An 11152-nucleotide genomic window follows, 5' to 3' on the forward strand; every position below is an offset into this window, starting at 1 on the left:
TTTTCCCTCCTCTCTTCTTCGTCTTCTCCTTCTCCTACTTCACTTCCTTCTTCCTTCCTCTTCCTTTTCTACTTCTCACCTTCCTTTCTCCTTCCTCTTCCTCCTCTTTCTTTTCTTCCCTCCTCTCTTCCTCTTCCTCCTCCTCTTCCTCCTCCTACTTCACCTGCTCCTTCCTTCTAATTCTCACCTTCTTCCCTCCTCTTTCCTGCCTCCTCTCTTCCACCTCTTCCTCCTCCTAAACCCCGTCCCTTGCAGCACTGATGATGTCCCCTAGTTGGGTCACGAAACGTCTGCAAGGAAGCAGCCAAAGTCGGAGAGCACCAGGGACGCCTCCTTTCAACCCTGAGCTACAAAGATTCTCCTTTATTGGCAGTTTTTCCCCGTTTGGATAAAGACCCCCAGAGGCTGTAACTTTCCCACCGGAGGTGCCTTTGCGAGTCTCCAGCCAAGCCATCCGGATGTCGCACCGCAGGTCCCATCGGCCCCAGCCAAAGCCATTGCAGTCCAAGCCCGAGTCTGCGCTCGCGGGCGCCAGCAGGGATTTAGAGGCGGGGCGGCAGCTCGTGTTATGCAGGAGGGGGTGCGGCTTGGCTGCGCGTAGCCAATCCGCTGCGAGCTCCGGTAGGCCACGCCTCCTGGGCGGGTTTTCCTAGCGCGGGAACGTCTTGAATGCCGGCTAGGGGCGGGGCCTCCCAGGCGGCGGGGCGGGGCGGGCCCCCTGGGTTTTGCATAAGGGGCGTGGCCGGAGGGCTGCCGGCGGGGGATTAGCGGCGCAGGGCTTTACGTAAGCGGGATTACCGCGGGGCCTCCGCTCCTCCGAGGGCGCCCACCGGCCGCAGCCCAGATGGGGGCCGCGGGCAGCAACCCCGCCGGGGAGCCGGCCGAGCGGGGCTTCCCCCCGAAGTTGCGGGTAAGGCCAGCCGAGCACGTGCAGAGCGCCTTCTGCGCCCCCGAATGGGGAGGGGGTCGCGGCTCCCGGGTCCCCCCCGCCGAGGAAGCCCTGGGGAGGGTGGGGGGTCCCGGGGTCGCGCAGCGGCGGGGAGGGGGAGCCCCGCGAGTTGGGGGGCTGCATGCCCGGGCGGGGGGGGCGGGCGGGGGTCTCCGGAGGGCTCGCTGGCTTTCCCCCCCGCCCGGATTAAGACGAAGCTGGGGGGGCGTTGAGGGGAAGGGGCGCCTGCTGGGTGCTGAGCCCCTCCTGCCCCCCAAGGGTCTCTCCCGAAAGACCCCCCCCCGGCTTTAAGCCTCGGCTGCTTCCGTCAAGAGGGGCTCTGGGCAGAGGATGGGCATTGTAGTCCAGCCGGCTTTGCGCAGAGGGAGCCGAGCGGGGCTCCGGCCTTCCTGCGATTCTGCGCTCGCCCGAAAACCTGCGCTGCGTCTGGATCCCGCGCAGCGAGCGGTCTCTGCGGAAGCGGCGCTGCGTCTGGCCCTTGCGGGGCTCCGCTCTGCGCCCCTCCCGCTGCTTCTCCCGGGACCGGCCTGGAGCCTCCCTCCCTCCCTCCCTCCCTTTCATCCTCACAACGGCCCTGCGAGGCAGGCAGGCAGGCAGGGAGAGAGGGATGGGCGATGCTTTGTGCCCGGCTGGGAAGGGAAAACGTGGCATGAAACGAGATTCGTGGAATTGTTTCCGTGGCCCTCTCCTTCCGTGGCACTAAGCAGAGCAATGCAGGCAAAGGGGCTTTCACACCCACCCACACCCGAACCTCTCTAGCCCCTCAGTTTTAGGGCCACTAAATGACCCCAAATGGCTTGCAGCAGAGAGCCTGGAGTGTTGAGGAAGCCCCCCCCCAAAGTGTAAAAGTTGGCTGTGAGTCTCCCAAGCGATTCCTGCCCAGCTGCCTCTCTCACTTGGGGCCACTGCCTTCCTTTGAGCCCCCTCCTCGATTGAGGCAGGGGTCACCAGCTCTTCCGACTTCCCCAGCTCAGGAATGGCAGAGAGACCACTGGGTAGGTGGGGAGAGGGACACACTCGCACAGCACACCACTCCATGAGATCATGGACCCCCCCCCCGCAGAAGGAGTGGATGATGCCCAGGAGATGACTAGAGCCCCCCCCCACTTGGTTCACCCCTGAAGCTTTGCTGGAGCCCCTACGCTGGGCTGGCTGAGGAATTCTGGGAATTGAAGTCCACATGCCTTAAAATTGCCAAGTTTGGAGACCCCTGCCTTACACACACAGACAAATACCAACCTCTCACCATACAGTAAGAGAAGCTGGAGGGAGAAAACGGGCTGCTTCAGGCATTGGGGGTCCCGGTTGGGGGTCCTGGACTGCTTCCCCCACCCAGTTCCTTCCTACTTACTTGTGCTTCAGTGGTCCAGGCCATCAGGGGTGGGGGTGGGGGGTGGGGTGGGGTCTTGTACTGGTGACACTTGTACTGAATCCCCCAGCAGAGGCCGACGGGGTTGGACTGGATGACCTCTAGGAACTTCTGAGTCCCCGCAACAAACCCCACCCACAGCAAGCAGTGCTGGATGCACACAAGACACAGATGGACTCCAGGGAGGCATTCACAATGAAAAAGAGGAGGAGGCTTCTGACCGAAATCCTTGCCCCTGTTTGGGGTGCATTTCCCCCTAGATTGGGCTGATTTCAGGTGGTCCTGGATCCTTTCATTCTTCTTCTTATTTATAAAATTTATAGGCTGCCCATCTTACCTCAAGGAAACTCTTGGAGTTCTACAATCATAAAAAATAAAACTATAGAAATTAAAAACATAATACAGAATCCAAAACACTACAGCCAATTAATAGATGGGCAGGGTGGGAGCAGGATATGGGGCGGGGGAGGGAGGTGGGACCTTTCGTTGGAAGTTTTTTCTCTCCTGTTGACCCTTTTTGGGGGTCCCACTTCAGGCAGAGCCCCTCACACACCCCTGTGTCGTCCCCCCCCCCCAGGGCCATGGCACAGGCGCCCTGCCCGATGCTTTGTGGGTACGAAGCTGGAAACGCCTCCTCTCCCACCTGGGTGGGACTCTGCTGGGTCTGGAGCAGGCCTTGGCCCCCCGAAGCCCCCCGAAAAGAGAGCTGGTGCAGGGAGACAAGAAGACCCCCGATATGGCGGGTGCCGAGTGGCCAACGGCCTCCCATGCCTCGCTCTTCCTGCCGGAGTTTCCTGTCCAGCCTCCACTGCAGCGGCAGCAACTCAAGGTGAGTGCCCGGATTCAGGAGGCGGGGAGGGGTCTTGTGGGGTGGGGGTCTGGGCCGTCACCCCTTTGCCTCTCTCTTGCCAGATTCTGGGCTTCCTGGCCAAGGGCACCTTTGGGACGGTCCTCAAAGTGCTGGACAGCTCTCAAGCGAAGGTCTTTGCGCTGAAGGTGAGCCTCCGTCCCGTCTCTCACCCCTCCCACCCCCATTAAAGGTCTCAGGCCCCACTCATCCCCCCCCATGTGTCTCCCACAGGTGGTGCCCAAAGTGGAGGTGCTTCGCAGGGACAGCGTGAGGCAGTGCAAGGAGGAGGTCAGCATCCAGGTGAGGCTGGGGGGCCTCGGGGGGGGGGGCTGGGTGGTGTTAGATCCTGGGGAGGGTCACAGGGGGCAGGCCACCTAAACAGGGGTCTCAAAGCTGCCGAGAACCTTCAGCAGCAACGCTGGGCTGATCATTTCAACTATAGAAGAATAATAGGATTGGAAGGGGCCTTGGAGGTCTTCTAGTCCAGCCCCCTGTAGAAGCAGCAGATCCTAGAGGCTCTTCTGGATCTCCTACACTGTGACCCGGTTGGCAAGATGGGGAATATCATTCTGGCTTACTCGGCAGGGCTGTTGTAAGAATCCATTGGTGTTTATTATTTATTTACTATAGGTTTGCCCTGCCTTGATTGCTTTATAAGTAACTCAAGTATCTTCCTCCTCCTCCTATTTTTCCCATCACAACAACCCTGCGAAGTAGATTGAACTGTCACCCAGCCAGCTTTCATGCCCAAGGGAGGACTGGAACTCCCAGTCTCCTGGTGATTGACCCAATGTCACCCAGCCAACTTTCGTGCTTAAGGCAGGACTAGTTATCTGGTAGTCCGTCATTGAAATCAATCACTAATCAATATTGCTTTATTATTTGATAGCTTTATTAAGCCCATATTGCCTCGATCGCAGTCTGAAAAGCGACTCTGGCAGGGGGTGGCAAAGGCAGGTAGAAGAGAACGGTGCCACGTGTGCGAATTTACCAGACCCGGGTGCTAAAACTCCCATTTCATATACATATTTCAATATTCCCGGCAGGTTGCAATAATTAAATTTCAGCACAGGGAACGCCTTTAAAAACAAATGCTGGACTTTAATGACCCACCAAAGGCCAGTGAGAAGGACCACGCCAGTCACTCTTGGAGGCACTGGTTCTGAAGGCAGTGCCCCATGGACTCTATCCCTGTCCCAGTGATGCACAGCTTGAAAGGGAGGTGGGTTATCATCGTTTAACGACCCCATAATCCCTTGTGGGGCGGGGTCTGGGCAACTGAATGGAGCTGAGTGTTTTACTGGCCGGATGCCCTTCCCTGTTGCCAATGTGGAGTTTTGTTCAGCAGATCTATTCTCATTGTGCCCAGAGAGAGAAATATCTGCCTCTACCTAGAATTGAACTCGCAGCCTCCTGATTGTGAAGCGAGAGCTGGTCCCTGTTGCAGATGTTAAGTCCAGTCGTTTTTAAAGACTTTAAAGGAGGCGGGGAATCTCAGCAACTGGAAGACCCGTGGACTGCAACTGCAACCCAGAATTCTGGGAGTTGTAGTCCACGGATCTTCCAGTTGTTAAGATTGGACTCCCCTGGTGTAGCTGGCTGGGGAATTCTGGGAATTGAAGTCTTAACAGTTGCCAAGCTTGGACACCCCTGTTTTTTACACAATGCACATCTGGGGGGGAGGAAGGAAAGAAAGCCCCCCCCCCCAAATGCCAGCCTAAAATTGCCCTACCTTTCTACAGAGTACGCACAAAAGACAGCTGCTGGGAAGCTTGCAGATTTCTCGCAATGGCTTTTATTATTTAACCGGGATGTCCTGTTCTTTTTTTAAGTCCCCAGCCTCATTCTATACGACCCCCAGCCCAAGATAGTGAACCCCCCAAATCTGGCTGGCCCTGACCCCCTGTTTCTCTTCCTTCCCCAGAGGCAGGTGCACCACCCGTTCCTCCACTGTTTAGGAGACAGCTGGCAGGGAAAACATCATCTCTTCATTAGTGAGTGAGCATCTGCCCGGGGGGCTTAGGTAGCCTAGAGACCCCCCCTCTTCCGTTCCTCCCACGTCCCTCTGCTCCTGTATCCCCCCCCCCTTTCCACAGGACGCTCCAATTCCCCCTCCTTGGTCGGGATCATAAGGATTATTTCCTGCTTTCTGCAGCCATAAATCTCCTTCCCCCCCCCTTCTGTTCGGCCAATCCCTGCACGCCCGCGATCTGTGGATTGTCCTTCATCTTTTGCAATGGGGGTGGGGGTGGTGGGGCAACGAGCAGGATGAGCTGCCAGGCCTCTTGAGTGAGGGGTCTCTGTTCTGCCCCCTTCCCCCCATGCTTTCCAGTGTGCAGCTACTGCAGCTCCGGGGACCTCTTCACGCTGTGGAAGACGGCCGGGCCCTTGGCCGAAGGTGCCATCCGACTCTTTGCCACGGAGCTGGTGCTGGTGCTGGGTGAGTGAGGGGCTGCCCCGGATGCTGCCCCTGAGATGATCTCTTGGGCCTGCCCGAGACTTCAGCCCTATATTCTTATTTTTATGCTGGTTATCTACTTTTATTATAATTAAGAGTATTATAAAAACCTTTAATTGTATTAAGTGGCAGTGCCCTCAGGAGGTGCAGCCCCACTTAATACAAGTATAAATCATCATTTTCATTTAAGGACCCCATAATCCCTTGTGGGGTGGAGTCTGGGCAACTGAATGGAGCTAGCAGAGTGTTTTAATGGCCGGATGCCTTTCCTGTCTCCAATGCGGAGTTTTGTTCAGCAGATCTATTCTCATTGTGCCCGGAGAGAGAAATATCTGCCTCTACCTAGGATTGAACTCTCAGCCTCCCGATTGTGAGGCAAAAGTTCCACCTCTAAGCCACCACACCACTCCACTTAATGCAAGCATAAATAATAATATAATAATAATAAAATTCTTTATTAGCCAAGTGTGATTGGACACACAAGGAATTTGTCTCCGGTGCATAAGCTCTCATTGTACATACAAGCTATAAGTGATAAATTATGATCACAATCATCGTAAACTTTAATTACAAGAAGCGAAAGGTGTACAGCTAGTCCTCGCATGAGCCTCCAAATTTCCGTTGCTAGGTGAGACCGTTGCTAAGTGAGTTTTGCCCCATTTTGCAACCTCTTGTGCCGCAGCTGTTAAGCAGATCGTTGCATTTAACGGAATCGGGCAGTTTTAACTTTGAATTTGACTTTGCTGCTCATCGGAAGCCGGCTGGGGAGGCCGCCCAGGGCGATCACGTGACCCCGGGATGCCAGAATGGTCATAACTGCAGGACGTTTGCCAAGCACCCAAATTCAGATCATGTGACCGTGGCGATGTTGTGACTTTTGAAGTTGAACCGCACTTTCCTCACATCTGGAAGAAGCTGGGATGATGGGGTGCTCTGGGCGCTTTTCCTTGGGGCTCTCTGAGCTGGGTGGTTTTCTTGCAGACGTTTCATGACCCAACTAGGGAACGTCATCATCAGGCTAGTAAGGAGTAGTAAATTGAGGGCAAATCCCCTTCTCTTCTAACCCTGATGACATTACTTAGTTCGGTCATGAAATGTCTGCACGAAAAGAACCAAAGATCAGAGAGCCCCAAGGACCCCCCAGTCTTCCTCCTCCTCCTCTCCCCAAACCCCACTCCCTCCCAGCACTGATGATGTTACCTAGTAGGGTCATGAAATGCCAGAAAATCACCAAGCTCAGAGAGCCCCAAGGACCCCACAGTTCAACCCCGAGTTACAAATATTCTCCTTTAATGACGCTCTTTTCTTTTGCAGCCTATCTTCACAACCAGGGTATCGTTCACCGGGACATCAAGGTACGGGACCCTCACTTCGTTTCCTGGCGTGGGCTGAGGGGCTGGGCAGGGCAGGGCAGCCCGATTCCCAACTAGCTGCAAAGTATTTGCCCCCTATTTCGTTGCCAGCCCCTTAACCAAGCAAGCACCCTCCTTAAGCAATTCTCGACCCCAGGAGGAGGAGGAGGATGTGGGGCTGCAGGAAATTAATCTGGGCTCCGTTGCTTCACTTCGACTATTATTATTATTTTTTTTGCTTTCTCTGCAGATGGAAAACATCCTTTTGGATGAACAAGGTAAGGGGGGGAAGGGGGGAAGAGAGGGAGGGGAGGGGTCTTTGGTTGGCCTCGCAGCCTCATTTGGGGCCTCAGAAAAGGCTGGGGGGAGAGCTGACTTGGCTGCAGGGACGGGCAGTAAGTGGAACGCCCGCCAGGCAGCTGGGAAGGCTTGCGGGAGGCACGTGGCTGGTCCCCGTGAGGCTGGGATGCGCCAGTCTTAAACCAGCTGTTTAACCAGCTGTTCTGCAGCCCAGGAAGTCCGTGCTCTGAAAGAGAGACTCCTCCCCTCCCCCCATGCGTGGGGGCAAAAGAGGGGTCTCCCTTCTGCCAGGAGCCCCTTGGACCACAGAGGGGGAATTATGGCAACTTGGCCACCTGTGGACTTCAACTCCCAGGATTCCTGGTCCAGCCCATTCAGAGAGACCCCAGCCATGATTCCAAGTTACGACCAACCCCCCTCCCCAAAAGCAGACTTGTGACCCAGATCGTTGGGCTGCCACTGCAGTCACGCTTCAGACGTCGCCCCCTCCCCCCCCGGCCGTTTGCAGCATCCTGTAGTCACATGACCACATTTTAGGACAGTGGAAACTGGCAGTTCCTTCTGGTTTTTGGCAAAACTGAGCCCCTGGGTTCGCTTAACGACGCAGCGTTCGCGTAATGATTGCTGCAAAATTTATCATTGTGAATTTTTACCACTGTTACGGCTTTCGACCGTTGTGGTTGGACTCTATTAAGGTCATAACTCGAAGGCTCAGAAATTCCGGCAGCTGAAGTCCACAAGTCAAGTTAGGCAGTCCTCCACTTACAACCGTTTGTTTAGTGACCGTTTGAAGTTACAATGGCACTGAAAAAAGCGACTTAGGACTGTTTTTCACACTTAACGACCATTGAAGCATCCCGATGGTCACGTGATCAAAATTTGGATGCTTGGAAACTGACTCACGTTTATGACGGTCGCTGTGTCCCGGGGTCACGTGATCCCCTTTTGTGACCTCCTGACAAGCAAAGTCAATGGGGAAGCCAGACTCACTTAAGAACCGTGCTATTCACTTAACAACTGCAGTGATTCACTTAACAACGGTGACAAGAAAGGTCATAAGATGGAGAAAACTCAACAAATATCTTGCTTAGTGACAAAAACGTTGAGCTCAGTTGCGGTCATAAGTCAAGGACTACCCGTTGTTGATCTCTCTCTCTCTTATGCCCCACCTGGCCCAGGTCACCTGAAGCTGGCCGATTTCGGGCTCTCGCGGCATCTGCCGTGGGGCAGGCGAGCCTTCACCATCTGTGGGACCCTCCAGTACATGGGTAAGGCAGTCGGCGAGAGAGGAGGGGGCAGGTGGGAGGGGGCAGCCGAGCAGCCGAGATCACTGACCCCCTTTGCTCTTCCTTTGGGGCAGCCCCAGAAGTGCTGAGTGGCGGTCCGTATGCCCATGCTGCCGACTGGTGGTCCCTGGGGGTGCTGCTGTTTGCAATGGCCACTGGACAGGTAAGGAGGGGAACGGGGAGTGGGGGTCTCTGGGCACCCCAAGAATCTGCCTCCGCCATCAGCCAGCCAGCCAGCCAGCCGGGTGGGTTTGCTGGAGGTTTTCAAGATCAGACAACCATTTGTCTGGGGTTGAGTGAGGACCCTTAAACCCTGGGCGGGGGGTTGGGCTAGATGACCTCTAAGATCCCTCGGATTCTATTTAATTTATCGCATTTCTATGCCGCCCAACTCCCAAGGGACTCTATGCTGAGCGCCAAAGAGACAGAGAGGGATGCAGGGGGCTGAGCCATCATGGTTCCACCGTGGTTTATTTAGGCTTCTTTGGTGCCGATGCCAACTTTTATCATTCTGCCTGGCTGTGCCAGGAGGGAGTGAAGGGGAGGGGTCTGCTGCCCCCTGCTTGTCGGATGGCTGAGTGGGCAGAGGGGCATGGGGTGAACGGGGTCTTTGCCTCCCCAGTTCCCTGTCTCCCCGGAGCGAGACCACCTGGCCATGTTGCGGAGCGTGAAAGGCAGCACGTATGCCATCCCGGCCGGGCTCAGCTGCGGCCTCCGTCTCCTGCTCAGCGAGGTGAGTTTCCTTGCTGTCCTCTCCAAGCCCCCCCAGCCCATTTGCATCCTCTTCCCTGGAAGCCCCTCTCCCCCCCACCCTCCAAATCTTACCTCCGAAATCTCTGGTTGCAGAGAGGGCTGCCGTGGGGGGTTTACAGGAGTCCTTCGGCTAAGTTGGAGAAAGTGTGCCAGCTCAGGGCCCCCTCCCTTCCCCCCACCCCCACCCCCAGGATTGAGGGAGGCCCACACCTGAACAATTCCTACTTATGTCAGCATCATCCAGGTCAGGGGTCTCCAACCGTGGGAACTTTAAGACCTGTGGACTTCAACTCCCAGAATTCCTCAGCCAGCTTTGCTCAGTCTAGGCACAAGACGACCACAGTATTAAAGTTCCCACGGTTGGAGACCCCTGATCCAGGTGGTTGCCAGGTAACCTCCCTGCCCCCCTTTCTCTCCCCTCCAAGCTCTTGTGCCAGGACCCTCAACGCCGGCCCTGCCGTCTTCACCACTTCCGTGCCCACCTCTTCTTCCGTGGCATGAGCTTTGATGCTGACACCCTCAGGAAGCAACCGGCAGATTTCGCCCTGCGCTGGCAGCAACTGCAGAGCCCCCCAATGGACCCCGCTGCCTTCTTGGAGTTCGACTGTGATCTGGGCGGGCCCTGAGCCACCGGCATTCCCAAGGGACGCAGCGCCCCAGCGGTGCCCGCGAGATACTCTGGGCAGGCACTTCTTGGCGTGGATCCTTGGGCTGAAACCCCACCGTAGACCCCCAAGGCGGGTCCCCCGTTACCACCAGCAGGATGTGGGCACCGGTTTCCTTCTTTCCAGCCCTCGTGGTGCTTTTTGGGAAGGCTTGGGGTGGGGTTTGGGGACCACCAATATTGGGGATCGGAAGAGGCAGATTTGCAGAGCAGGATGGGAGGAGGATGGGACCCCAAAGGATGGGAATATTCTCTTCTTCCTACTGTTTATATATTGTTACAGGTAGTCCTCGACTTACAACAGTTCATTTAGTGACCGAACGGCACTGAAAAAACCGACTTAGGTCTTAAGGGACTTAGGGACTTACGCCAGATTCACTTAACAGCCGTGTTCCTAACAATTGCAGGGATTCACTTAGCAACTAGGGCAAGCAAGGTCGTAAAATGGGGCAAACTCACTTAACAACGGTTTTGCTCAGCAACAGGCTCAATTGTGGTCATAAGTTGAGGACTATCTATACTGGTTCAGTCTTCTTTTTACCAGTTTACAGACTACAATCCATGCTTTGCAGTGGGTTTTGCTCACACCGGAAATCTCTTTTTGGGGTCTCTGGAGGGGTCCCTGCTTGGTCTTCAGGGGGAGGGGAGACTGTTCAGGGTCTGGGGGTGCTACTCAGGGTTTACACAATAAATAGCTCCTCCTGATCCAGGGGTATCGAACCTAAGAACTTTCAGACTTGTGGGCGTCAACTCCCAGAATTCCCCCGACAGCTGGCCATGGAATTCTGGGAGTTGAAGTCCACAAGTCTTTTAAGTTCCCACGGTTAGACAGCCCTGCTCTAATCCTTGCCTAAATTCCTTAAAAACAAACCAGCAAAATGAATCCCTTGCAATCCTCTGAGCCAGGTTTCTCTTTAGGATCTAGTTTTTCACACTTTCTTCTTTCCCCCCACTTATGTTGATGTTGTATCACGGTTTATGTTAGCACACACACACACACACACATACATATGTCTTTTCCCATTAGTTCAAAGCAATAAAAGACTTTCCTAAAAGTCTGATTCTTTGCCGTCTTCTGTCTTCCCCAGCGCAGAGGAGACGTTTCCAGACCAAATGTTTGCGGATCCAGATTGGCCTCATTTTTTTTATTTTGGGGGGTGGGGGGACGGGG

General features: G+C 55.3%; 1 protein-coding gene across 1 annotated transcript; it reads left to right on the forward strand.

The window, feature by feature from the left end:
* The first annotated feature begins 740 nt into the window (after nt 1–740).
* Nucleotides 741–11036, forward strand: RSKR (ribosomal protein S6 kinase related). The gene is made up of 12 exons (XM_087890695.1): nt 741–910; nt 2896–3147; nt 3231–3314; nt 3400–3468; nt 5093–5162; nt 5501–5608; nt 6941–6981; nt 7229–7256; nt 8457–8546; nt 8639–8727; nt 9187–9297; nt 9743–11036. Exons 1-12 carry the CDS (start codon nt 845–847, stop codon nt 9941–9943), a joined length of 1209 nt encoding a protein of 402 aa, XP_087746821.1. The 5' UTR covers nt 741–844; the 3' UTR covers nt 9944–11036.
* Nucleotides 11037–11152: the final 116 nt, after the last annotated feature.

The sequence above is a fragment of the Pantherophis guttatus genome, chromosome 1, assembly GCF_059756535.1.
Source record: "Pantherophis guttatus breed Tessera chromosome 1, ASM5975653v1, whole genome shotgun sequence".
Taxonomy (NCBI): domain Eukaryota; kingdom Metazoa; phylum Chordata; class Lepidosauria; order Squamata; family Colubridae; genus Pantherophis; species Pantherophis guttatus.

What these genes read in the sequence shown, in the direction of transcription:
- RSKR (XM_087890695.1), top strand. Translation starts at nt 845, where the DNA reads ATGGGGGCCGCGGGCAGCAACCCCGCCGGGGAGCCGGCCGAGCGGGGC. An exon ending in TGGGACCCTCCAGTACATGG is followed by an intron (nt 8,547 to 8,638) that starts GTAAGGCAGTCG and finishes CCTTTGGGGCAG; the next exon opens with CCCCAGAAGTGCTGAGTGGC. An exon ending in TTGCAATGGCCACTGGACAG is followed by an intron (nt 8,728 to 9,186) that starts GTAAGGAGGGGA and finishes TTGCCTCCCCAG; the next exon opens with TTCCCTGTCTCCCCGGAGCG.